We start from the raw sequence: 27,587 nt of genomic DNA, 5'->3' as shown, positions 1-27,587 counted from the left end.
TTGACTAACATATGATACGTGGCCATGGGGGGCTATGGAGTTAGGTAAAGCCAGGCTGTACTCCTTGAGTTCCCAGGTAGATGGCCAACTTCACATGGGTCACTGGGAGTCCTTTGAGCCACTGCTCGTTCTCTAACTTAAAACAAGGAACAAGTAAGGAAGGCCTGGCACAGTGCTTTCTCCGTTCACCTGGGGCCCAGATGCAGGCTTGGAAGGAAACTCCCCTAGGAGGGGGAAGGGGGATGATTGATGGGTTGTTCCACCTTGGATCGCCTCCAGGTCTTTTGTCCTGGAGAATGCAGCTGGCAGATCCTGGATCCCGGGAGACACAAGACAGAGGTGCAGAGACGTGGGCAGGAGTGGGCGGGAGTCAGGAGCCAGGTGCTGGTCCCAGCCCAGCTACTCGCCAGCTGGCTGACCTTGGGCAAGCAAGGACGGAGTTCCTCTGGCCCCAGTTTCCTCATCTATACAAAAAGAGTCCATTAAACCCACAAAATGTTAGCTATCTGCAGGGCACTAGCGAATGACAGAACACATCACAATCCTTCTTTTTGGAGACACAGCCAGGGTGCAAGTCAGAATGTGGTCGGCTTGTGACTTAGGCGACACGTACAGTCCAGAGAAGGTTCATACCTTCTGGAGGGCAGGGAGGGCTTCCTGGAGGAAGGGACACTTTCTCAGGAGTGGAAGGTAAACATGCTCGGCAGCAGGAGAGAAGGGAGCTCAGTGGTGGATGATGGGCTAGAAAAACAGCATGGGACAGGATAGCACCAGGCTTCATAGGTCGTGGTAAGGAACAGTAAGTGAGGGTTATTTAACTAGGCTTAGAATCTGGCTTTACAATCTCTTAGTTGTATCACCTTGGGCAAGGGACTTAGCTTTTCTAAGCCTTAATGTCCGTATCAGTAAAATGTGGCTAACAAATAGTTCCTGCCCTGAGAGTGTTATTGCAAAAATGAAATGAGACATGCCTGTGAGGTGTGTAACTGAGGGCCTGGCACCTGAAGTAAGTAGCATTTATTTTGTTGTTTATGCTTGGCAACGGGAAGTCATTGAAGGCCTCTGAGCAGGGAATTAATCAGATCTCCGTTCAGCAAGATAATTTTGGCAACAACTGGAACGATGATGCGGAAGCAGGAGAGGCGAGGAAGCTGTTTTATTTATTATTATTTTGTTGTGTCACCCAGGCTGGAGTGCAGTGGCGCAACCTCAGTTCACTGCAGCCTCTGCCTCTTGGGATCAAGTGATTCTGCCTCAGCCTCCCCAGTAGCTGGGATTACAGGTGTGTACCATCACACCCAGCTAAATTGTTTTTGTATTTTTAGTAGAGATGGGGAGGGCGCGCTGGGGGGAGTTTCACCATGTTGGCCAGGCTGGTCTTGAACTCCTGACCTTGTGATCTGTCCACTGTGGCCTCTCACAGTGCTGGGATTACAGGTGTGAGCCTCCAGAAAGCAATTTTAACAGTGCAGTTAGGGGTCATCCAAACCAACGTGGGGCAAAAGGGCTAAAAGTTAGGCTTGAGGAACTTTCAAAAGTGGATTCAGGCTGGGCACAGTGGCTCATGCTTGTAATCCCAGCCCTTTGAGAGGCCAAGGCAGGTGGATCACTTGAGGTCAGGAGTTTGAGACCAGCCTGATCAACATAGTGAAACCCCGTCTATACTAAAAATATAAAAATTAGCCGGGCTTGGGGGCTTGTGCCTGTAATCCCAGCTACTCAGGAGGCTGAGGCTGGAGAATTGCTGGGACCTGGGAGGCAGAGGTTGTAGTGAGCCACGATCGCACCATTGCACTCCAGCCTGAGCAACAAAGCAAGACTCTGTCTCAAAGAAAAAAAAAGTAGATTCAGTAATTCAGTATTAAAAGGATAGTGACTGGATTGTGGACACTGTGGGAAGGAGGATTCTTCAGTTTCTAATTTAGGATACTAGAGAGATGGCAAAGCCCTTAGGGGAAAACTTTAATAACCAGAAGGAAGAATTTCATCTGCTGGGGTAGTCGAGGTGGGAAGCAGCATGAGATAACGGATAAAGTTTTGAACATACTGTGTTTGATCAGTTCACGGAGATCCTGGAGAGTTTGGAATTACAGCCCAGAAGCAAAATCTTGAGTGGGGTTTTGAATCTAAGGAGATCCTCCAGGCTGTGGTTCTCAAAGCGTGGCCCTGGGGCCAGCAGCAAAGGCTACACCTGGGAGCTTGTTGGAAATGCAAATTGTGGGCCCCACCCTAAACCTACCGAATCTGAGACTGGGGGCGAGGCCCAGCAATCTGATTTAACTAGCCCTTCGGGTGAGCTTCATCCAAGCTCCAATCTGAGAACAGGTCTTCTCTTTAGGAGGAGAAGGGTTGAGGGACCCCGCTGTGCAGAAGGAGATAAGCGGGGCCTTAAAAGGAGATTGAGGAGTGCCACATTCCATCAGCTCTAAGAGGTACGTTTTCTCCAAGGAACATTTCTGAATTGGGCTGCCTGCCACAGTTACCGTTGACCAGGTGACAGCCATTCTGTTTGTCACTGCCGTCACGTGCACATCAAAAGTTGAAGGGGCCAGTGGCCTGAGACAACAGTGGACACTTTTCTTTTCTTCTTCTTTTTTTTTTTTTTTTTTTTTTTGTTTGAGACAGAGTCTCGCTCTGTCACCAGGCTGGAATGCAATGGTGTGATCTTGGCTCACTGCAACCTTGGCCTCCTGGGTTCAAGTGATTCTCCTGCCTCAGCCTCCGAGGTAGCTAAGACCACAGGTGCCTGCCACCATGCCCGACTAAGTTTTGTGTTTTTAGTAGGGACGCGGTTTTACCATGTTGGTCAGGATGGTCTCGATCTCCTGATCTTGTGATCTGCCCACCTCAGCCTCCCAAAGTGTTGGGATTACAGGTGTGTGCCACCACGCCCCACAACAGTGGACACTTTCTTACAAAACCCTTGACAGTAGAGAGGATGAGACTGTGAAAAAAACATGAAAACAATGACTTTGATCAAAAATAATTCGGAAGAGTTAGATTCTGAGATGTTTTCGCAACATGTTAACCAATTTGTTTTTCTTGTATTTTCTCTTTTATGTATGTGTAAGGCGGCTATGGGATCAAATCAAATCTAAACTTTTGTTTTTTGAGACTGGGTTTTGCTCTGTCACCCAGGCTAAAGTGCGGTGGCAAAGCCTTGGCTCACTGTAGCCTTGACCTCTCGGACTCAAGTCATCCTCCCACCTTAGCCTCTAGAGTAGCTGGGACCACAGGAGCATGCCACCACACTTGGCTAATTTTTCATATTTTTGGTAGAGATGGGGTTTCACCATGTTGTCCAGGCTGGTCTTGAACACCTGGGTTCAAGTGATCTGCAATCCTCGGCCTCCCAAAGTGCTGGGATTGCAGGCGTGAGCCACCGTGCCTAGCCTAATTGGTGGATTCTTTTTTCTTTCTTGACTGGTGTGTAAAATAATGGTACATCTTACCACTGACAGCATCTTAGTTCATTACAAACTAGGCTACTAAAAATAAAAAAGCAAGCACCCCAGAGTTGATGAACTACATATAGAAGTGGTCAGAGATGTTGCAAGGGTCCCTGTAGAGAGAAGGGAGATGGTATCTAACAAAATAGTCTAAGCGGGAGGCAATGGGTGTCTGCTGCTTCAGGAAGGACCAGGAATAGAAAGATCAAAAAGGGACACCTGCATTTGGTAGCAGAAAGATCACTGTTGTGGAATTCTAGAATTCTCTGGGTGGGGCCTGTTGCTTTTGATTCATTTGAATTCAGTATCTATTCAACAGATATTAATCAGGTACCAGGATTAAGATACTGTATTTGAGATACAGAAGTGAAAAATGTAATAATCTCCATTCCTAATAAACACATAGTTTAGAAGGGAGGCCCGCAGGTACAATCCTGATTATGAAACACTAAGCTAGCTACTTTCAGTCTGGGGATGGGGTGGTGGGAAGAAACATGTTAGCCTCTCTGGTGCAGAAGGGAAGAAAGTGTCACCAAGGCCATGTGAGAGCCGAGGCTCCAGGGATGTGGAGGAGCTGGCCTGGAGCACCAAATGAGGAATTTCTGGTAGAAGGAGGCGTGGGAGGGCTGGGGGCTCCATGAGATCCCTGAGCTATATTTACCGGTAGTTCAGGTCTGCTGGAGCCTACAGACCGGAAGCCTCAGTGTGAGGGGATTAGGGTGAACAAGTTGGAGATGGGCAGATCATAAAGGGCCTGGTAGGCTTTGCCCTGGAGTTTAGATTTTGTTCTCTGCTCGGGGGAAACAGTTGGAAGATACCTTAAATTTGTACTTTAAATTTATTTCTAACTCTTTTCAAAATAAGGTATGCAAATAGTTTAAAAAGTATAAAAGAAACATAAATTTTAGGCTAGGCATAGTGGCTTATGCCTGTAATCCCAGCACTTTGGGAGGCCGAGGTGGGTGGATTACCTGAGGTCAGGAGTTCCAGACCAGCCCGGCCAACATGGTGAAACCCTGTCTCTAATAAAAATACAAAAATTAGCTAGGTGTGGTGGTGGGCCCCTGTAATCCCAGCTACTTGGGAGGCTGAGACAGGAGAATTGCTTGAACTCGGGAAGCAGAAACTGCAGTGCGCCAAGACTGTGCCATTGTCCTCTAGCCTGGGTGACAAAGTGAGACTGTCTCAAAAAGTAAGTTTTATAATGAAGGATCATAGTCACTGGCCATACCCATTTTCCTCCCACTCCAATCCAGAGTTAACCATTAAAAAAAAAAATTCTATCATTTGCTAATATTATGATTTTACAGCCATATTTGCTGACAGAAATTTTTACCTTCTTTCTTGACTTTCTGTTGTAAATGAGTGAGCTGCAGTTACACAACCCATCCCAACACACATACACACATGCACGATCATCACACTGTCCCAACATAGTTATATCACAAAATTGTCTATTTTGCCTGTTGCTAGTTCCTTCTTGACATGTCCTTGACTTTCCTTGTGGGTTGTATTCCCTGTTTTCTGGATCCTACCTCTTCCTTTTTTTTGGTTCACTTCTTTTTTGGGGAAAGCACATAGTTCATGGGTGAACTCAAAAGGTGCAGGAGAGGTAAAATCAGAGATACCTGTATATGTGGAAATGCCTCTATTCCATCCTCCAACCTTCACAGTAGATTCATGTCTTGTCTTGGTACAGAATTCCACTTGAAAATGGTCGGCTCCAGAATTTGGACACCATTGCTGCTTTGTCTTCTAGCTCCTGATGTTCCTGTATCTTGAGTCTTCAATGCCTGGCACTTTCTGAGGTTCTGCAGGGTGGCTAGCTTATTTCTTATCCAGATCCCTTGCTTTAGCTACCTAGGTTTCTACTTCCGTCATTCTCTGAGACAGTTCTCACTCCTGTCATCCAGTTACTGGACTTTTGGGATGTTGTGTCGACAGGTGTGCTCCATGTGCCGTGATGAGCCAGAGAACTCATAAACTTGTCTGGGAGAGTTATTAACCAACCTCCAGGGGGCAGTGTGGAGGACAGATTGGAAAGGGAAGTGGAGACAGGCTAGAGCATGACAGTGATCTCGGAGAGAGAGTGTGGAACTAGGACTGTGGCGGGAGGGAGAGAGGGAGAAGGCATCAGGAAGTAGGATGAAAGGATCTTAGGGGTAGATATGAAAAATCCAGGAGGCCCCTTCGTTTCTGACAGGTGGCAGGTGGCTAGTCATCCCTTTGATGAGACAAGGGATACAGTAAGAGGAACAGGCTGAGTGAGGATGGGTTCTGTTTGAGAAAGGTGAGGAGCAGAGAGGGCCTCCAGGTAGACACATCAGCAGGCAGGTGGCTATAAGGACATGAGCACTGGCTGCAGATTATTGCCAGTTGTGTGATGGTGGAAGCCAGTGGCATGGATGAGATCATCCAGCTCATGGGTGAGGGGGAGGATCAGGAGAGCAGAGGACCCTGGACAACACAGAGATGAAGGGGATGGACCGTGTCTCCAGGGGTGAGGAAATCAGGAATGGAACCGAGTGACCATCACCCCAGTACCCCCCAACTTTCTTTTTTTCAGATGGAGTCTCGCTCTGTCACCCAGGCTGGAGTACGGTGGTGCGATCTCAGCTCACTGCAAACTCCACCTCCTGGGTTCAAGCAATTCTGCCTCAGCCTCCCAAGTAGCTAGGACTACAGGCATGTGCCACCATGCCTGGCTAATTTTTGTATTTTTAGTGGAGACAGGGTTTCACCATATTGGCCAGGCTAGTCTCAAACTCCTGACCACATGATCCACCTGCCTTGGCCTCCCAAAGTGCTGGGATTACAGGCGTGAGCCACTGCACCCGGCCCCACCCCAGCTCCTTCACACCAGCTGCGTAGAACGGTGCCACTTGAGCTCTGTCATTGACCAGCAGCCTCTGAGCCCACAGGTCCCCGAGAGCTGTTTGTCTGAGCTTAGCAACCCCCTCCCTGAACCTGGGACAGGGCTGCCCTGCTCCCTGCAGCTGCTGAAGAGCAGCTGATGGGGATGCCCCTGGGATTTCCTTCCCTCAGGGAAGTGCAGTGTCTAAGAGAGCATGTGGTGGTGATTACCCCTTCGCCTTAAGGTCACTGAGAAGTCCAGGTCAGGTCCTGCGAGTGCCTGCCTCCCTCCTTCAGGCACGGACACCATGCACTCTGAGGTCTAAGAACCTGAAGCATATCTTAATGTTCTCAGGTATCAGAGTTGGTAGGTAACTGTGGTCTGATACCTAGAAAAGACTTATCCTGGAACCCTCTGGCTGTATCTTCCCTGTAGGACAATCTTGTACCACTTTCAGCCCAGGATGGCTTTGAATGCAGCCCCACACAAATTCATAAACTTTCTTGTAACAGGATGAGATTTTTTTTGCGTTTTTTTTTTTTTTTCTCATCAGCTATTGTTAATGTATTTTATGTGTGACCCAAGACAATTCTTCTTCCAATGTGGCCCTGGGAGCCAAAAGATTGGACACTCCTAGGCCGGGCGTGGTGGCTCACACCTGTAATCCAGCACTTTGGGAGGCCGAGGTGGGCGGATCACGAGGTCAAGAGATCGAGACCATCCTGGCCATGATGAAACCCGGGGTTTCATCTACTAAAATACAAAAATTAGCCGGGTGTGGTGGCACGCGCCTGTAGTCCCAGCTACTCAGGAGGCTGAGACGGAAGAATCGCTTGAACCCAGGAAGTGGAGGTTGCAGTGAGCCGAGATTGCGCCACTGCACTCCAGCCTGGTGACAGAGCAAGACTCCATCTCAAAAAAAAAAAAAAAAAAAGATTGGACTCTCCTGCTGTAAGAACTGCCTAAATATAAAAATAAGCAGAGCAGCTGTGGTGGCCTCCTTGCCAGTGCCTGAACTTCACTAAGACATTCATACACTTTCTGTCACTGAACCCAAGGAACTTTTATTTTTTGTTATTTATTTTTGAGACAGAGTCTCGCTCTGTCACCCAGGCTGGAGTGCAATGGCATGATCTGGGCTCACTGTAACCTCTGCCTCCCGGGTTCAAGTGATTCTCCTGCCTCAGCCTTCTGAGTAGCTGGGATTATAGGCACGCATCACCATGCCTGGCTAATTTTTTCTTTTTATTATTATTTTTTAGAGACGGGGTCTTGCTACGTTGCCCAGGCTAGAGTGCAGTGGCTATTCACAGGCGTGATCCCACTACTGATCAGCACGGGAGTTTTGACCTGCTCTGTTTCCGACCTGGGCCGGTTCACCCCTCCTTAGGCAACCTGGTGGTCCCCCATGCCCGGGAGGTCACCATATTGATGCCAAACTTAGTGTGGGCACCCAATCGGCATAGCACACTGCAGCCCAGAACTCCTGGACTCAAGCAATTCTCCCACCTCAGCCTCCTGAGTAGCTGGGACTACAGGCATGTGCCACCGTGCTGGGCTAAGTTTTTCTATTTTTAATAGAGATGGGGTTTCACCATGTTGGCCAGGCTGGTCTGGAACTCCTAACCTCAAGTGATCCTCCTGCCTCGGCCACCCAAAGTGATGGGATTACAGGCATGAGCCACTGCACCTGGCCTGAATCTGGAGAACTTTTAGACAGGAACTTTATGAGGTGGGAACTGTACCCATTTTACAGATGAGGAAACTGAGGCTCAGAGAAGTTAGATGATGTGCCCAAAGTGGAGTCTGCACCTGTCTATACGGAATACACTCCCGGATTAGAAACTGGAATCTAACCATTGGCTATGTCCCTGTCCTCAGAGAACTCATCCACAAAACTGCCACACCTCAGCTGCACGTGTGCGTGTCGCCAATGTCCTCTCCCTGTTCCTGCATGCTCCTAGGCCCACCTCAAGAGACCACAGGAATTCTGATGAATTAATCTCATCACTTTATCGAGGAAGCACTTAAAAAAATTACAGAGCAAGGCTGCCAGCTTGGCTTTGCTGGCAGCCAGCCGCTGGGACCATAAAGCAAATTGAAAGGAACCAAAATAAATAAATAATTAGGTCTCACTCTGTCTGACACACACACACACGCACACACGCACGTGCAGACCGGCCCCCAAAGGATGAAGAGCCTGGCTGGGACTTGCCATTAGCACTTGGTCTTCTTGCCCTGGGACAGCACCAGCTCCACACACATGCACCGTGACTCTCTTGCTCTGAGCAGCAGCCAGTGGCCTTTCCTTCTCCAAAAGGCGACAGGTTAGCTGAGGAGCTGACAGCAAGGCACGGGAAACTTAGAGAGCATGTGGTGCGGACCTGCTGTTGCAGGCAGGGTGAGCTGCGAAGCCCATGGCGGGCCCCGTGAACTCCTTGCAGTGGCTCAGCAGGCTGGAGCTGACAGGCTGGATCCTAGTCCTTGCTGTCCCATACCCTGGATTCTGCTCACCTTTTTTTTTTTTTTTTTTTTTTTTTTGAGATGGTGTCTTGCTCTGTCACCCAGGCTGGAGTGCAGTGGTGTGATCTCTGATCACTACAACCTCCGCCTCCTGGGTTCAAGCAATCCTTCTGCCTCAGCCTCCTGAGCAGCTGGGACCACAGGTGTGTACCACCACACCCGGCTAAGTTTTGTATTTTTAGTGGAGACAGAGTTTCACCATGTTGGCCAGGCTGGTCTTGAACTCCTGACCTCAGGTAATGGATGAGGTCTTTGGAAGAGCAGCCAGATCTTCCAGAGTGCTGGGATTATAGGCGTGAGCCACTGTGCCCTGCCCCTCTGCTCATCTCATCTGTAAAATAGAGAAAAATGTTTACCTCCAGGGTTGCTGGGAACAAGAAAGCCTCAGGATCTGTAAAGCAGAACTGTGGCTGCTCCCAAACAAACACTCCTAGTGTATGCGCATTGAGTGGCTGGGTGGGGACAGGGCCCAACCCTCCAGCACCTTCTAAGCCAAGATAAAGGCTTGGATGAATTAGTTTTTATATGTGTTTTCCTCCCTTCTGTTTGTCTTTTGAATTTTACTGGGCTTATGTGAATATTAAAATTATTTCCCGAGAAGCCATCTAAGCCAGAATGCTCTAAGACATGGCTAGAGCTAGATAAAAGTGGGGAGAGGTACCCAGAATCTTTATCCCTTCCCCTCCCCATCCCCTCCCTTCCTCCAGCACAGAGCACAACCTCCAGCCCCTCCCTGCTAGAAATGGGATGGGGAGAAACGGTGCCAGCTGGACTTGAGAGAGGGAGAGTGGGGGGGAGAGAGGGAGGGAGGGAGGATGGATGGATGGATAGCCAGTCCTCACCTGTGGATTTCTGAGGTGCTCTGGAAGTCAGTTTTCCTCACCAGTAAAAAGGCATGAGATTACCCATGGAGCCATTGGGAGTACTCAGTACAGTTAGGTGCTTTGAGTAATTTTGCTACTTCAAAGCATTTTGTAAATGGTAGAACATGGTTCATGCTTGTTTCCAGAAAATCCAATAGAAAAAGTTTCCATCCATATCCCATGTGGGGAGGTGGTGGCACAGGGAAGCCCAAGGCCACCTTCCTCCGCTACTGCCCACCAGGTGACCTCAGCTGCTGGGTCAGCAACAGGCGCCTGTCCTTGGGGGCAGCACTTCCCATTTCTCCATGCCCCTTGTGAGATGAAGGGTGGGACAGTAGCTCTGTGTGGCCTTGGGTAACCTGCTTCAGCTCCCAGAGCCTCAGTTTATTGGTCTGTGAAACGGGACACTGATATGCCTTCAGAGGCTGTTGTGAGGACTGAGGGAGCTGGTGCTGGTTACGCACACAGTAGGCGTGCAATAAATCTTAGCTGCTATTCCTCTGAAGTGGGTAGGGTTGGGTGTGCAGGATGCAGATAGGCAGGCCTCCAGCTCCTCCCTGCTCCCTCAAGAGGTGGGAACGAGCGGGGTTCTAGTTCAGAGATTCTGTTCTGTGAAACCCCAGGCTCAAGCTGACCTGGGTAACTTTGGGACAGGAGCTGAAGAGACACAATAACAAAACTGCACTGTGGTGTGCTGTTCTGCATTTGTACCTTCCAGTTGCATTTCTTTACCTCGCCCACCGGCCCTCCCCCGATTGCTTTTCCCTCCATCACCAGGCACATCGTAGGTGCTCAAAGCATATTCGTTAAGAGTCAGTGGGTCAGAGTGCCCAGGGCAGATGCCTGTATTAGAAAGGCAGCCACAGCCTCTCCTGACCGGACTGTCAACCCTCCCAGGAAGAACCTAGAAGGTCAGTTCAACCTAAATAAGACCTCTATGTTCACACTGCATAGAAACACCTGGAAAACTCAGATTTCTCATCTGTAAAATGGGAGTAGTAATAGTGTCTACTTTCATGGAATTGCTATTGGGTAGGACTCTGTACATCAATCACTAACTGCTTTCTACCTGTCCGTCTCTGTATGGAGGGGGCTGTGCTAAGTGCTACTCGGCACTGGGGAGCAGCCCAGTGGGGTCTTGACTTTGTGGGACCTACAGCTTAAAGGAGCAGGGGTTGGATTTATGGTAGCCTTTTTTTTTTTTTTTTTTTTTTAAATGGAGTCCCACTCTGTTGCCCAGGCTGAAGTGTAGTGGAGCAATCTTGGCTCACTGCAACCTCCACCTCCCAGGTTCAAGCAATTCTCCTGTCTCAGCCTACTGAGTAGCTGGGATTACAGGTACATGCCACCACACCTGGCTAATGTTTTTGTATTTGTAGTAGATGCAGGGTTTCACCATATTGGTCAGGCTGGTCTCAAACTCCTGACCTCAGGTTATCCACCTGTGTCAGCCTCCCAAAGTGCTGGAATAACAGGCATGAACCACCACATCCAGGCTGTTAGCCATTCTTGCAACCCATGAAAGGGATGGCCTGAACACTTCATCCCAGATTCCCTCTGCTGAATGAACTGTGCTTATAAAATGACCCCCTCATGTTGAATAGTGTTTAAAGCAGTTGTCCATAGGTGGTCTTGATTAATCCTTCATTTAGTAGATTATCCCACTGTTTTGAAGATGAGGAAGTTTCACCTTGGTGAAAGGAAAGTATATCCTCAAGGTCAGCAAAGCCAGGTGGCCTGGACCTCTCCAGTGGGGTGTGGAACTTGGGCCTTAATCCTGGTGGACACAGAGTTTCCAAGAGGCTCTTCCCGCATGCCGGGGGTCCCAGGCTGGAGTCTGGAGGAGCCGGTGGTGCTGGCAGTGGTGGTGGTGGTCTGCACTGATGCTCCGGTCAGCACAGGGGGTGTTCTCTTGGAGTAAAATGCCAGCTCAGTGAGTTTCAATGTCCCCATCCAGGGTGGCTTCGACACTGTGGGTGGCCCCATCCTCTGGAAAGTGTTTCCCCAAGTGGCTGCCTGGTCCACCCAGACCTGCGACCTGGAGTCTCCACATGGAAGAGAATTTGAAACGTTCCAACAAGCACCTCACAGCACCTGCTTTGGGAACACTGCCGGGTGGGAGCCTCGGGGTCGGGGGAGTGGCAGCTCTGGAATGAATTAAAATCCCCGTCCATCCAGCCCTTCGAGGGCAGGTGGGGGTCCTGCGCGGCCGGCACCCAGAAACCCTGTCTGTGTCTGGTTGCAGGGAACATCGAGTACAGCTGCCCGGCCACCAATGAGTGTGAGATCACCAAACGGAGGCGCAAGTCCTGCCAGGCCTGCCGCTTCATGAAATGCCTCAAAGTGGGGATGCTGAAGGAAGGTAAGAGCCCCCACCAAGGGGGACTTTGCCAGGAGGCTCTGCTTGCTGGGGAGTTTCCATCCCCTGTGAGACAACCACAAGCTGTGGCCCTGTGTCCCAGTCGGCGCCTGTCTCCTCCCACAACCTGCCAGCCCACTTCCAGCCATGGCGCCCACATGGCTCTCCTCCTTTAGGGAGGTGGGAATTGGAATTTCTCCATTAAGGATCCTTCAGAACCCCTGACTCCACCTGGGCCCCAGACAGTTGGCCTGGCACTCTGGGAAGGCCCTCCTTTCGGGACAAACCCCCTCTCCACCCTAGGAGGGTGTTATATCCCCAGCACCCGTGAGGGGTTGGATGTGAAAAGGACACACACATTAAGGCCGGGAATGATAAATAATGTTCCCTTCACCTGTGGAGAACAGCATTTGTTTTCTGGTGGTGGACAGGACATGGCTCTCACTTTGGGAATGCTGCTCCCTTCCTTGTTCCCTCTCTTCTTATCCTCTCCCTTGCCTCTCCTTTATCTCCCTGTGTCCTCTGTCTCTAGAGCTGTGCTGTCTGCTATGACAGCCACAAGCCACACGTGACTCCCGAGCACTAGTCCAAACTGAGAGGTGTGCCGAGTGTAAAACACACAACCTGCTCTAGAGACTTAATAGGACCATAAAAAGCAGTGCAAAGTCTGGTGGTGATAATTTTAAAAACTTGATTGTGGCTGGATGTGGTGCCTGACGCCTGTCATCCCAGCACTCTGGGAGGCCGAGGTGGGTGGATCATCTGAGGTCGGGAGTTCGAGATCAGCCTGACCAACATGGAGAAACCCCATCTCTACTAAAAATTCAAAATTAGCTGGGCGTGGTGGCACATGCCTGTAATCCCAGCTACTCAGGAGGCTGAGGCAGGAGAATCACTTGAACCTGGGAGGCAGAGGTTGCTGTGAGCCGAGATCGCGCCATTGCACTCCAGCCTGGGCAATGAGTGAAATTCTGTCTCAAAGAAAAAAACAAACAAACAAACAAAAAACGTGACTGCATGCAGAAAGGCTAATCTGGACACGTTGAATTAAATAAAACATTGTGAAATTAGCATCACATGCTTCTTTTTATCTTGTTTAATGTGGCTACTAGAAAATTTGAAATGACACATGGCTCTCATTATTGGGACAACTGCTCCAGGTCTCCTCCTCTTCCTTCTCTATTGATTTACTCCATTTTTTAATATTAAAATATTATTAATAGAGACAAAGTCTTGCTATGTTGCTCAGGTTGGTCTCAAACTTCTAGGTTCAGGCAGTCCTGCACCTCAGCCTCCTAAAGTGCTGGGATTACAGATGCATACCACCACAACTCAGCTAACTTTTTGTATTTTTAGTAGAGACGGGGTTTCACTATGTTGGCCAGACTGGTCTTGAACTCCTGGCCTCGTGATCTACCTGCCTCGGCCTCTGAAAGTGCTGGGATTACAGGCATGAACCATCGCACCCAGCCTGACGTATTATTCTGACATCCAGAGAGGAAGCTGGATGTGAGAACAGCAGGTCAAATAGGGGGCCAGGGGCCACTTGGTTGCAGCATGCAGCCTCCTCCCTGCCTACTTGACAGCATTTGGGGCACTTAGAGCAGCCAGAAGCCTTATTGTTTTCCATATAGCCCGGAATTTCACAGGTGACAAAATGTGGCCCTGCAGGAGTTGGGGTGAGATAACTCCCACCCTCAGTCACACATTGATTTGAGGGAAGCTGGGCCCAGAGGCTGGAATCTCCCTTGCCCTGTTCAGTGTCTGCTCCCCATGGCACAGGACAGGGATGGGAGAGGGCGAGAGGGGACCCCTGCTCAATTCCTGGACCATCTTGTAAACACTGAATAGAGTCTCTTGATGGCCTATGCAGTGCTTGGAAGACAGGAGGGCACTTTCTAGTGGCTTCCCAGAAAGCAGGGGATGCTGAGGAGGTGCACTGATGGCAGGGAAGGAGGTGGCCGGGCCCACAGTTGACTGGTGGCTACTCAGATATCCAGACTTGCACTTGTCAAAGAACCAAGGTAGAGGCTGTGTGCCCCAGGATCATGGTATGGGGGTGCTGGGAGGACAGGGGCATGAGACCCCGACTGCCTCAAGTGGGGAGGACGTGCATGGGGAGCCCTGGTGTTGACACTCTGCCCCCCTCCCCCACTGCAAATAGCCCTTTGGTTGATGGCCTTTACCTAGGGTGGCAGCTGGGGCCCCCCAGGCAGATATGCTGAGCCTGAAAGGGCCCTTTAAGGAGCTCTGCCTGAAGGGGGAAGGGACAGCCGCTGGAATGCTTCCTCCCCTGCTCCCCACCAGTGCTGGCAGGTCCAGATCCAAGAGTGGGGAGATGACACAAAGGCTCCCAAGTGTGGACAAAGCAGAGAGCCTTGGTTAGTTTCTGTCCCCCTGCAGGGCCTTGGCAAGATCCTGGGATCTGAAGCTCCGGGGGGACCCACCCCCTCAGGAGGAGCACGCCTCCTTCAATAGCCTGGGCTCCTGCCAGGCAAGGGGGCTCTTGGCAGCCCTCCGGCTCGGCTTTTGTTTGGGTATCCCTCCTGGCTCTGCAGGCAAGGCCCCCCCACCCAGACCAGCGTGGGCTCCTCGCCCACCTCAGACTGATTCTAAAAGGCAAACTTCACCTTCCCCAGGCTGCTCCTCTGTTGTAGGGTCCCTCTGTGGGCCTCTGTTGCTGGTGGAGGGGTGGCGGGGCACCAGGGGCTTGGAGGGAGAGATGTGGGTGCCTCCGCCCTCTCCGCTCCCCTCGCCTGTACATCTGAACACCACCTTCCCCCTCTGTCCAGACACACTCTCCTTGTGTTTTACGATTTTTCCTTACTTAGGTAAAATAATCAGAGATTGTTTCCCAATTTGGGGGCCCAGCAACAGCCACAGAAGAGATCAGACTTGGGGCTTCCTCTGGGTCTCCCTCTCCCTTAAGGCTGCAGCCAGCTCAGGGATCTAAGCTTTTTAGATTCCTCACATGGTTGGGGACAGAGCCCATGGCCACCTCCCTGTGCCTTTCTCCTGGGGACATCCAGAGCAGACCATAACAAGCAGGAGATGTCCAAAGGCTTATCGCGCTTTAAGCAAACCCAGTATATAAAAATCTGTATTTTCAGAGAAAAAAGTAATTTTTCTCTTTTAAAAATTGAATACAAAATCTGGATTAGGCGTTGGTGGCCTGTGTTCTGCCCCTGGTTGTTAGATATTTTTGCTGCGTAATTTTATTCCTCACACCCACATGCTTCCATTTCTTCACTGTAAAGCAGGGATGTGGATACCTGCTCTCCATCACCAGGTAAAAGTGGGGATCTGGGACAGATGGGACAGCTCCTCTTGGCAGAATCCACTGTGGGATTGCTTTGCAATGACAGCTCCCTGGGTGCATTAAAATACTCTATAGTGTTTGATTCAGGCTGGGCACAGTGGCTCATGCCTGTAATTCCAGCACTTGGGGAGGCCAAGATGGGCAGATCACCTGAGGTCAGGAGTTCAAGACCAGCCTGGCCAGCATGGCAAAACCCCATCTCTACTAAAAATACAAAAACTAGCTGGGCATGGTGGCACAAGAATGTAATCCCAGCTACTCGGGAGACTGAGGCAGGAGCATTACTTGAACCCGGGAAGCAGAGGTTGCATTGAGCTGAGAGTACACCACTGCACTCCAGCCTTGGCAACAAAGCAAGACTCTGTCTCAAAAAAAAAAAAAAATTATGGTGTTTGATTCAAAGACACCCTCATTTACACTTAGCTTTTCATCAGTCTGCCCCTTGAGTTTAGGGAGGCAGACTAGCTTCTGGCCACCCTAATTTTCTTCCTGGATTTGTTGGTGGGAATCTTAAAAGTCAGCCTTGTCTTGGGCTGGTCCCCACTGTGGGTTCTAGAATTAGGATGGGCGGTTCCTCTGGTAGTCAGCCTTTGCCGCCTGCTGAGGGCATGGACTGACTCTGCCACTAATCCAGAAGAGCCCTGGAAAACCACTTGCTGCATCTCCTAGGGTGCTCCCCAAGTCCTCAGTACAGCTCTGGGATTTCAGCAATTCTCTCTAGACAGCCTGTCCCTCCCAGCTTCACCTCCTCCTCACCTCACCTCACTCCCTCGTGCCACCAGCCTCCCAAGCCCGCTCCATTTCTCCTCTGCTCAGCCCCTGCCTGCCTTTCCCCAAGTGCTTTCTAAAAGATATTTGATTTCAGTGAAAGCTGGGCTGACATCCATGCAATATGCTCTCACTTGCTTTGTGCTTGTTGGGAAGGTGGAGGGCTCCTCCAGGGATTCTGGGTAATTGCGTTAGTGGCCAGCTCATGTCAGGAAATTAAAAGGAGGCCCTGATCATGTTCCCACTGCATAGGATGTAATGGCCTTGTATTTATAGAGTATTTTGCCTCTAGCCCATGCCAGAAATACCACCTTTCTGTCTCTGTGAATGAAGAAAGAGAATGAGAGATGATTTGCCTTTAAACATTCTTTTTCTTTTCCAAAATATATTAGCGTTGTGAAACAAACCAACTCTCTACCACTTTATTTATTTATTTATTTTCCCTGAGACGGAGTCTTGCTCTGTCACTCAGGTGACAGTGCAGTGGTGTGGGCTCAGCTCACTGCAATTTCTGCCTCCCGGTTTCAAGCAATTCTCCTGCCTTAGCCTCCTGAGTAGCTGGGATTACAAGCATGTGCCACCACGCCCAGCTAATTTTTTTTTTGTATTTTTGGTGGAGGACTTCATTCCTATAGTATCTTCCCTGCTTTCAACATCATCGAATTCTCCCTCACGACTGGATCATTTTCATTAGCACACATAATGGGAGAAGTATTTCTGTTCTCCCATTATGAAAACAAAATTAAATCATTTTTAACTTTTTTCTTTTCTTTTCTTTTTTTATTTTTTATTTTGAGATGGTCTCACTCTGTCACCCAGGCTGGAGTGCAGTGGCATGATCTCAGCTCACTGCAACCTCCGCCACCCGGGTTCAAGTGATTTTCCTGCCTCAGCCTCCTGAGTAGCTGGGCTTACAGGCACCCACCACCACGCCCAGCTAATTTTTATATTTTTAGCGGAGACGGGGCTTTGCTATGTTGGCTAGGCTGGTCTCAAACTCCTGACCTCGTGATCCCCCCATCTCAGCCTCCCAAAGTGATGGGATTACAGGTGTGAGCCACTGCGCCTGCCCTATCTTTTAACTTTAAAAAAATATTTTGAAATTGTTTTTACGTTGAAAAAATAGGGTTCTGCTATGTTGCCCAGTCTGATCTCAAACTCTGGTGCCCAAACAACTACTCACCTCGACTTCTCAAAATGCTGGGATTACAGGCATTAGTCACCACGCCCAGCCAAAAATTAAATTAAAAAATTTAAATTTAAAAAACCCACAACTGTATTTTGACCCTTCATCTTCATCCAGATATTGCTACCTGATCCCGCTCTTTCTGAACAAAATCTCCAAAAGCAATTGACAGCACTTGCTGTCTTCATTTTCCTATCCCATTCACTCCTTTCTTTAAAAAGTAAACATGGAATAGATCCAGAAATATAGTATATTATATTAGGTAGCATAAGGCTAGGCTGCTTTTTTTTTTTTTTTTTTTGAGAAATTATTTCTTTGTCACTCAGGCTGGAGTGCAATGGCACGATCTTGGCTCATTGCAACCTCTGCCTCCTGGGTTTAAGCAATTTTCCTATCTCAGCCTCCTGAGTAGCTGGGATCACAGGTGTGTGCCACCACACCTGGTGAATTTTTATATCTTTTTAGTAGAGATGGGGTTTCCCCATGTTGGCCACGCTGGTCTTGAACCCCTGACCTCAGGTGATCCACCTGCCTCGGCCTCCCAAAGTGCTGAGATTACAGGCGTGAGCCACTGCTCCAGGCCAGGCTAGGCTTCTATAAGAAAGAGACTCCTTTTTCCCCCCTCCACAAAACAATACAAACCCCAAAACCACCCAGAAGCCTAAGCAGGATAGCAGTTTCATTCCCACTCATTTCTTACATAGTAGTCCGAAGGTCACAGGCGATCCAGGACTGGCTGGCAGCTCTACCAGGCTTGGCATGTGGCTTGCCTTGGCAGAGCCCAGTTCTTCCCATCTCACAGACATCTAGAAGGAGGAAAGGCCCCATGTGAAGGGCAGAACCAGAGGTATGGTCATATACTCACAGCCCATTGGTGGAACTGAGTCACAGGGCCACACCTGTCTGCCAGAGGGTCTTGGAATTGTAGCCATTACCTGGAATGCCATGTACCCAGCTAAAACTTTGTTGGTGTGGAAGAAGGGAATGACATATTTTCAAGGACATGTATTTTTTTGTGTGTGTGTGGGAATTTTGTTATTGTTGTTTTTAAAGAGATAAGGTCTTGCTCTGTGGCCCAGGCTGGAGTGCAGTGACATGATCATAGCTCACTGTAACCTCAAACTCTTGGGCTCAAGAGATCCTCCTGTGTCAGCCTCCCAAGTAGATGGACTACAGGCATGTGCCACCATGTGGGCCTAATTTTTTTTTTTTTGAAATGGAGTCTCTGTTGCCAGGCTGGAGTGCAGTGGTGACGATCTCAGCTCACTGCAACTTCTGCCTCCTGGGTTCAAGCGATTCTCTTGCCTCAGCCTCCTTAGTAGCTGGGATTACAGGCATGCGCCATACACCCAGCTAATTTTTGTATTTTTAGTAGAGATGGGGTTTTACCATGTTGGGCCAGGGTGGTCTCATGATCCTCCTGCCTTGGCCTCCCAAAGTGCTGGGATTACAGGCATGAGCCACTGCACCCGGCTGTGTAGACAAGATCTTGCTATATTGCCCAGGTGGTCTCGAACCCCTGGCATCAAGCAACCCTCCTGCTTCAGCCTCCCAAAGTCTTCCCTAGATATTTTAGACCTCAATATCTAACTGCCCTATTGGCATTTCTACTTGGGTCCCTTATGAGACATCACAGATAAACATGTCTAGAGAGGAACTCTAGGTTTGAACCCTTCTTCCTTCTTCCTTCTTTCGCTTCCGGTCTTTCCCATCTCAGGGATGGCGGTGTGCTAGTCACCGATTGCTCAAGACAAACCTGGAGGTCATCCTTGACTCCTCCCAGGTCAAAGTCCAAAACGTATTTCAGATTCTCTTACTTTTCTTCATCTCGATGGTCATGACCCTGGTCAAAGGAAGCATCGTTTTTTTTCCTGGACCATTGCAACAGCTTCCTAACTGGACTTCGGATTCTACTCTTGGTCCTTTCTAATCGCCCTGGCAGTGGTCTTGTTAAAGCACTGGTAAGATTCTGTCACTTTGCTTTACATATTTCAGTGGCTCTCCATTGCATTTCACATATAATCCAAACACTTTGCTTTGGTCTTCAGGACCTTGCATGATCTACCCCTCCCTGTCTCTTCAGTATCATCTCATACCATTCCTCTCCTGTCTGCTCACTCCTGCCCACTCTGCTCCAGCCTCCCCAGCTTATTTGTGACCCTCAAATATGACAAACTGTTTCCCATCTTAGGACTTTCAGGGCCTTCCCTCTGCCTGGAATGCTCTCCCCAAGGCCCTTGAAGTTAAATGTTATCTTCTCAGAAAGACCTCCTTACCCACACCATTACTTGCTATCATAGCCCCTTGTTTGCTTCTTTCAGTCTGACGTTATCTTGTTTGTTTGTTTGTTTGCATACTTCTTTGCTCCGCCTGCCTCTAGTTCTTAATTCAGGCTCCAGATGACAAATTGCCTTTAGGTGGACTCAGCTCTAGGGTAGGTAGTGGCTGCCTAGAGTGCATGATTGAAAGGCTTCTTAGGCAGTATCTGGGATCAGCAGGCAAGAGTGCCATGATTGATTAGCAATGTCTGCCACAGACTAAGAAATGGAAGGTGGGGCACAGGTGACAAGTATTTGCCATGCCTGATCTGGTCAACTGCGTTTCAGTTATTTGACCAAGGCCACACAGCTAGTAAATGACAGAGTTGGGTGGAATCTTGTCTCCTTGGGTATGTGGAATTCCTTCTAAGAAGCCAATACAACCTCACAGTTGATGCCTTGGCCAGAAGTGAAGCCTGTAGCCCTTTCTCAAAGGGGAAAAAAGAGGAAGGGAAAGGAAAGGGAAGCTAGGTTGAAATAACTCCTCTGTTTCAGGTATACAGTTTTGAAGACTTCTTGGCAGTTGGGAAGGCAGGCTTAACACAGTTTTGTCAAAATGTCGTTGGGGACATGGTGGCATGGTGAGAAGTTTCTGTAGGAGCCCAGCATGATAGCAGACGCTCCTGTAATAGGCAGAATTCTGGGGGCTCATCACTCACCACCACTTACCCACTGCAGTGCCCAGAGCCCACAGAGCAGCTGGCAAAAGCCCCGGAATATTAGGTGTCATGTGTATCTGTTTAGCCTCAAGGCTCTCTCTCTTGGCTTGTAGGAAGTCAGGTGTGAGGCACTCTGCCTTTATGGTGTGTCACTAGGGTGAGAGGCAGCCCAAAAGAGCCACTGTGTCAGAGGCAGCAAGGCAAGCTTGCCTGTCATCCAGAAACCCACACAGGACAGGTGGCTGAAGGAAGCCCAGTATATACAGGAAATGTGGCTGAGAGTTCAGGGCATCACAGTGGGCCGGAGTGCCCATCAGCGTGCCCACACAACTTCCGGGCCCTCAGGGGCTTATGATACCCACATCACCTTCTGGGTGGCTTTCTCCTCCTCCTGGAGATGGGTTAGCTATAGTTTGGTAGAACTTACAGCAAGGAATTCACCCCCAAGTTTCCTGGGAAGAACACGGGTCACATAAAAGTACTGAATAAAACAAGTTTAGCACAGTGCTCCAAGACCTGGCACATAATTAGAATTAGCAGAGGAGCTTTGGAAAAATAGTCACTCCTGGACATCTCCTGAGACCTACTGACTCAGAGCCTCGAAGGGGTAAGTCCTCACGGTCTGCACTGTTCAAAGGCTTTCCAGAGCATACTGATGATTATATGGGACTGGCGGTCACAAGTTCAGGGCAAGAAGATAGGACTTGGAGGTCTGAAAATCAAGGTTCAAAACCTCCCTGTGACGTTTCTTGGTTGTGTGATCCTGAGCAAGTTACCTGATCTCAGATTTTAGATGGGACTAATAATGATCATGTATATTCTTCCTTCTCAACATTGTCAGGCAGCTCAAATGAGATATGGGTATGAAATAGATTTGTAAGCTGTGAAGCTGCTTATTTCATTATTAAACCAAGGATGTTGAATTTGGTGATGGTGACGGGGGAAAGTTCTGGATAAGGGGAAGAGAAGGATGTTGGTTATGGAAACCTTGCAATGCCATCAGGGATCCTGACCTTAGACCTGGCTAGCAGCTCATGGGACAACACTGGCTCAGAGGTCATTCCTTCTCCTCCCCTGTCTGAACCTTTCCTGTCGGAAGAGAAATATGATGGGGAAGTGCCTGGCACGGGCTTAGGGCCAGGTACAGGGCCACGCTTTGCAGAGCTTTAGCTGGCTATTTTTAGTGCCTGGATATAAAAGAAGCTTAAAGTGGCCCCACTGCGTCTGACCCTGCACACTGGGCTATTTTTACTTCCGAAAGACTGGGATCTCGTCCAGCTTAGGGAGGGAAGATGAGAAGAAAGGAGGGAGGTGGAGGGAAGAAGGAATTATTTTACTTCCATTAAGAAAAATTTCAGAAGCCTAATCTTATCAAGTCAGCAAGTGGGTATCCGATTCTGGACGCATAGCCGCTGGCTGTGGATGCTGTGACGTGCCTGCAGTGGGCTGGAGAGGCCAGCAGAGGGGGAGCCCTGCTCCCCTTCTCTCAAGGAGTTTCTGTCCCAGAGTGGCCCCAAAGCTTTGCTGTTTTTTGTGCCCTGAGCTAGGAAGCAGACTTGGCCACCACAGGCAGGAGGGGCACCAGCCTGGTGATGAGGCTGGTGGAGGTGGGAGCAGTTCTGACTGCAGCCAAGGACAGAACCTCTGTTCTCAAGTTGGACAAAGGTGGCCATCAGACCCGTTGGCATATTCCAGAGAGCCCAGTGTTGGCGCTGTGTGCTCTAGGCACAATATTTAATCTCTCTGAACCTTAATTTTTTGAGGGGTTTTGTTTAATGAATCTGACTCACTGTAGTTGCAACTCTGGGGATGTGTTTCTCTGTCTTCCATGAGGAAAGCCGTTCAAGCCAGACTCTGTGACCTTCAATTGGCAGATGAAAGGCAAGAAGTGACTACTGAGTGCCCACAGGGAACCAAGCCCTCTATTACATGTTTCAACACTTTATGTGGTTTAATTCCACTAACCTGAGAAAGAATACATATTTTTAAAAATTTTTAACAGCTTTATTGAAATTTAGTTTCGTTTAAAGTATGCAGTTTGATAGTGTTTTGTATTATATTCCTGTATTTTTAAATTGTGGCAAAATATATATCATATACAACTTGCCATTTTAGAAACTATTTTAAGTGTACAATTCAGTGACATCAGACATATTCACAGTGTTATGCAATCACTGGCCAGGTACTGTGGCTCATGCCTATAATCCCAGTACTTTGGGAAGTCAAGGAGGGTGGCTTGCTTAAGCTCAGGAGTTTGAGACCAGCCTGGCCGACATGGTGAAACCTTGTTGTTTCACCAACATGGCGAAATGCTACAAAATATACAAAAATTAGCCAGGTGTGCTGGCATGTACCTGTAATCCCACCTACTTAGGAGGCTGAGGCAGGAGGACCACTTGAGTCTGTGCCACTGCACTCCAGCCTGGATGACAAAGTGAGATCCTGTCTCAAACAAAACAAAACAAATCATTATGTAATCACCATCAGACCAGGAGTTCAAGTCGAGCCTGGGCAACATAGTGAGATCCCCTTCCTATCAGAAAAAAAAAAAAAAAGGAAGGGGCCAAACACAGTGGTTCATACCGGTACTCCCAGCACTTTGGGAGGCTGAGACAGAAGGATCACTTGAGGCCAGGAGTTTGAGACCAGCCTGGGCAACAGAGTGAGACCCCATCTCTAAAAAAAAAAAAAAAATTTAAATTACCTGTGTGTGGTGGCGTGTGCCTATGGCCCAGCTACATGGGAGGCTGCAGTGGGAGGATCTCTTGAAGCTGAGAGGTTGAGGCTGCAGTGAGCCAGCCTGTCCTGCAGTGAGCCAGCCTGTCCAATAGAGTGAGATCCTGTCTCTTAAAAAAAAAATGGGGTACGGTGGTGTTCACTTGTAGTCTCAGCTACCAGGGAGGCTGAGGCAGGAGGATTGCTTGAGCCCAGGAGTTTGAGGTTGCAGTGAGCTGTGATGGACCCACTGCACTGCATCCTGGGCAACAGAATCAGACTTGTCTCAAAGAAAAAGTGGAATCACATATTATCTGTCCTTTTGTATCTGGTTTATTTTCTTTAGCGTAGTGTTTTTAAAGTTCATTCATGCTATAGCATATATCAGAACTTTATCCCTGTCTCTGACTAAGTAATTTATCACATATATACCACATATGTTTCTCCATTCATCTGTTGATGGACACTTGGGTTTTTCCACTTTTTGGCTACTGTGAATTATGCTGCAGTGAACATTGTCCTACAGGTGTCTATTCAAATACCTCCTTTTTATTTTTAAAAAAATGTGCTTTCTTTCCCCACACTACACCAATGTATGTTCAAATTCCTCTTTTCAGTTTTTTGGGGTGTATACCTAAGAGTGGAATGGCTGGATCATACGATAGTTCTGTTTAGCTTTTAGAGCCATCAAACTTTGTTCCACGTGGTTACACCACTTTTCTTTTCCAGCAGCATGTTTTTTAAGTTTTTAATTAAGCTTCCCATTTTGAGATAATTGCAGATTAGCATGCAGTTGTAAGACATAATACAGAGAGAGGCCATGCATCACTTACCCAGTTTCTCCTTACGGTAACATCTTTAAAAACTATCGTACAATATCACAACCAGGATATTGACATTGATACAGTCGGCTGGCATTTATATGGTCAAGATGCAGAAAATCTTTAAGGGTGAAGTGGTTTTTTTAATTAGTTTTTTTTAGATGGAGTCTCACTCTGTTGCCCAGGCTGGAGTGCAGTGGCGTGATCTCAACTCAAGAACTCCATCTGCACAGGGTCATGTATTCCAGGGATTATCAATTTTTTTCTATTCATGGAGCACTCAGAAATATTAAAATTTAGACCTGTACACATTAAGGGATTAAATGGTGTTAACAGCGGTTAACACAAAGGATCTCTATTTATTACAGTATTTAGAAATCTGTGACACTTTACATCTAAGCATTATTAATGCTTTTTTATGTTCAGAAAAGTATCAATAAAATGATAAAATCTAATAATTCTAGACAGTAATTGTAAGTTAATTCATATTTTAATGTGTTTCCTGAGTCTACTTTTTAGATATTTTACTAATATAAGGGCACAACCAATAAGGCAAATCTCAAGTTCAAGGCTTCTTGGTTTTTTTTTTCCAGTTAGTGTTTGTGCGGCTTAAGCATCCTAATATTAAAAGTAATTGCCCATTGTATCAGTCAGTGAAAATTGCTTTCTGCTGCAAGTTATGGAGAACCTGATAGCTAGTGGCGTAAGCATGGATAAATGAAGTTGATTTTTCCACCGTACAAGAAGCCTGGAGATGGGCAGATGCTGTATTGCATAGAGTCCTCAGCCGTGGCGGCAAGGGGTCCAGCTCTGTCTTCCTCTCTGGTGTTCTTTGGTGTCCTCAGATAGCCACCTCATGGCTGCCAGGTGGTTGCTACAGCTGTAAGAGGGGCAAGAGAAAGGGAAAAAGAGCTGCACTGAACATGTCTGTCTCTTTTATCAGAAAAGCAAAACCATTCTAGGAGCCCCACCATGGACTTACCCCTACATCCCATTGGCATGGTGGCGCATGCCTGTGGTCCCAGATACTCGGGAGGCCGAGGCATGAGAATGGCTAGAACCTGGGAGGTAGAGTTTGCAGTGAGCCAAGATGGCCACTGCACTCCAGCCTGGGCCTCAGAGGGAGACTCTGTCTCAAAAACAAGAAAAAAGGGAGAAGGCCACTTCATGTCAGTGGGCATCCATCTTCCCCACCCCCAAGCTGGGGAAACACAGGTCTGTGTCACAGGACCCTCCCACCCTAAATGACCTTTAGCAAGTCCTGACTATGAGGCAGTGTCAGGGCAGGGGGAGAAACAGAGCAAGCCTGGGTTCTGTCCTCTAACAACCCACTGAATTGAAGAGCTGATGGGTGTAAAGGGCAACCTACATGAGGTGGCCTGTGAGGTACCAGGTGAATGTGGAAGTGCTGTGGGTCGGCAGGAGGGTGGTGGGAGAGATGGCCTCAGCCAGCCTACTGGAACTGCTTTCCAGTTTCCCAAGCATTTTCCTACCATTAAGTCATGCAATTGTCACAAAAGCCATCCAGCTTGAGCAGAGCTGGTTTTACCATTGCCTCCTCTCCATACCTGATGACGCAGCTGAAGCCATGACAGCGCACTTGTCCAAGGCCAAATAACCCGTAAGGGGCAGAGATGGGCATGGGACCTTTATCATCGTGCCCATGGGCTGCAGTGTGTGCCTAGGGCAGGACTCAGAAAACAGCCAGGAAGAAAGGGGAACAAATACATTTCACATCAGTCTGTGCATAATTAAACCCAACAGGCCACTTTTTTTTTTAACAGCATAACCTGATAATTGATACATATATTGATTGGAGCCATTGACCACTACGCTGTAAAGATCTGGAGGAGAAAATTTAGAGGAGAACTTACATTTGCTGTACCTGGGAGGTCATACCGTGGAATGGCAAAGAGCTTGGGTCTTTTATTGGGCAAATTACTGAATTTCTCTGAGCCTCAGTTTTGATTATTTATAAAATGAGGATAACAGCACCTGCTTTATATTTTTGTGGCTTAAGTAGGGTGATACATGCAGAGTGTCCTTTACAAATTATGCTGTTATCATTATCATGATTAATGTGATTTACCAAAAACTTGTGTGCAACGTTGGGGAACAGTGATAATAAGGGTGACGATGATAATAAAAATTCAATTTTCTTTCTTTCTTTTCTTTTCTTTTTTTTTTTTTTTTTTTTTTGAGAGTCTCACTCTGTCGCCCAGGCTGGAATGCAATGGCATAATCTCGGCTCACTGCAACCTCCATCTCCCAGGTTCAAGCAATTCTCCTGCCTCAGCCTCCCGAGTAGCTGGGACTACAGGCACGTGCCACCCCACTCAGCTAATTTTTGTATTTTTAGTAGAGATGGAGTTTCCCTATGTTGGCCAGGCTGTCCTCGAACTGTTGACTTCGTGATCCACCTGCCTCAGCCTCCCAAAGTTCTGGGATTACAGGTGTGAGCCCCCCGCGCCCGGCCTAATAATCCCCTTTTCTAAGCACATGCTGCGTCTTGGGTACCATGACAGACCTTGGATCAGGAGAGTGCGCTGTCCCTGGCCTTCGCCTAGTGAGTAGGAAAAGCTCAGTGTGGTCTGGGAGCCCATGAAGAAGCCCCAGCCCGGCATGGGGATGGAGAGGAAAGAGGTACATCCACCCCTGTACTTATCAAGTCTTTCCTGAACATCTATGAAAGGTCAGGCCCTATATCAGGATGCAGAACATCCCAGATGGAGGCATCAGTAGTGGTGGCTGCTGCCCATCTCCTTGCCTTGCTGAGGGACAGGCACCTCTTTTTATTTTGTGTTGAGCATGTCTCACCTGATTGACAGCTGCTTGCAGGGAACCAGTCTAAATGGAAAAGGAAAGTTCATTCCAGTGGCTTCTAGGAGAGAAGGCTAGTAAAGTGGGGAAGGGGCTTGTCCTAGACTCAGGGAGAGTGCATGTTTAAGACTGTGGCACACAGTAGGTGCTCAGTAAGTGGGGGGCTTTTCTGTCTTTGATGGATGAAGTAGACCATTTTCACTCTTGGTCCTGTCACCATTCCAAGGGGAAGCAGAGCGTGATGGGGAGTTTGGTTTGGCCTGGGTGTAGTGAGCAGAGGAAGCTGCTATGTAGACGTGTCACAGGATGGAGTCAGAAAGCTTTTCTAGATAGGGAACTCTTCCCAAACAACCTTTATGGGAAGAATCATCCTTCCTGTGTTTGTGTCTGCTCCTTCTGCCCTCACTGGAGGGGCTTGGAGGGGTCATGAGCAAATGTGAGCCAACGTGCTAGCAGCACATAGGTTCAGGTCTGGAGTGGATGGGATCTGGCTGCCCAAGGTGCTGGTGGAAGTTGATGCTGCAGCTGTGTTTGCCAGGATGCCTTACTGCAGCATGCCTCAAACTCGACTGTGCGTGCGGATCACCTTGTCTGATTCCTCTGTGGCCAGGCTGGAGATTTTTGGGCTTCTAACAAGCCTTAAATGATGGTGCTGATGCTGGCCTGAAGACCACACCAGAGGAGGAAGACAGCAGAGACTGCTCCTGCCCACACCTACTCAGCACTCTCTATTTGTGTGTGTGTGCATGTGTGAGCATGTGTGTGCGTATATATGCGTGTGTGCATGTGTGTGTGTATGAGTGTGTGTGTGCGCTGATCTGACGCCTGGGCTTGCTTTGGCCACCAGAGTCTGCTCAGCCTGGACCTGGGAGGCAGGCAGGAAGTGCCAAAGCAGCCTGTAGCTGGGAGCCTCAGTTTCCCACAGCCGTACTG

General features: G+C 48.5%; 1 protein-coding gene across 2 annotated transcripts in view; it reads left to right on the top strand.

Annotated features, from left to right (window-relative positions):
* Positions 1-27,587, top strand: part of ESRRB (estrogen related receptor beta) — a 184,193-nt gene that overhangs the window by 136,492 nt on the left and 20,114 nt on the right. For both annotated transcript variants that reach the window (XM_032287790.1, XM_032287789.1), the window contains exon 3: positions 11,935-12,051. In XM_032287790.1, coding sequence (XP_032143681.1) covers positions 11,935-12,051 — 117 coding nt within the window. The remainder of the gene's footprint in view (positions 1-11,934; positions 12,052-27,587) is intronic.

Source organism: Sapajus apella, unplaced genomic scaffold (genome assembly GCF_009761245.1).
Source record: "Sapajus apella isolate SASKATOON/1434 unplaced genomic scaffold, GSC_monkey_1.0 scaffold20, whole genome shotgun sequence".
In the NCBI taxonomy this organism is placed as follows: domain Eukaryota; kingdom Metazoa; phylum Chordata; class Mammalia; order Primates; family Cebidae; genus Sapajus; species Sapajus apella.
This window is presented reverse-complemented; position numbering and strand designations above follow the sequence as displayed.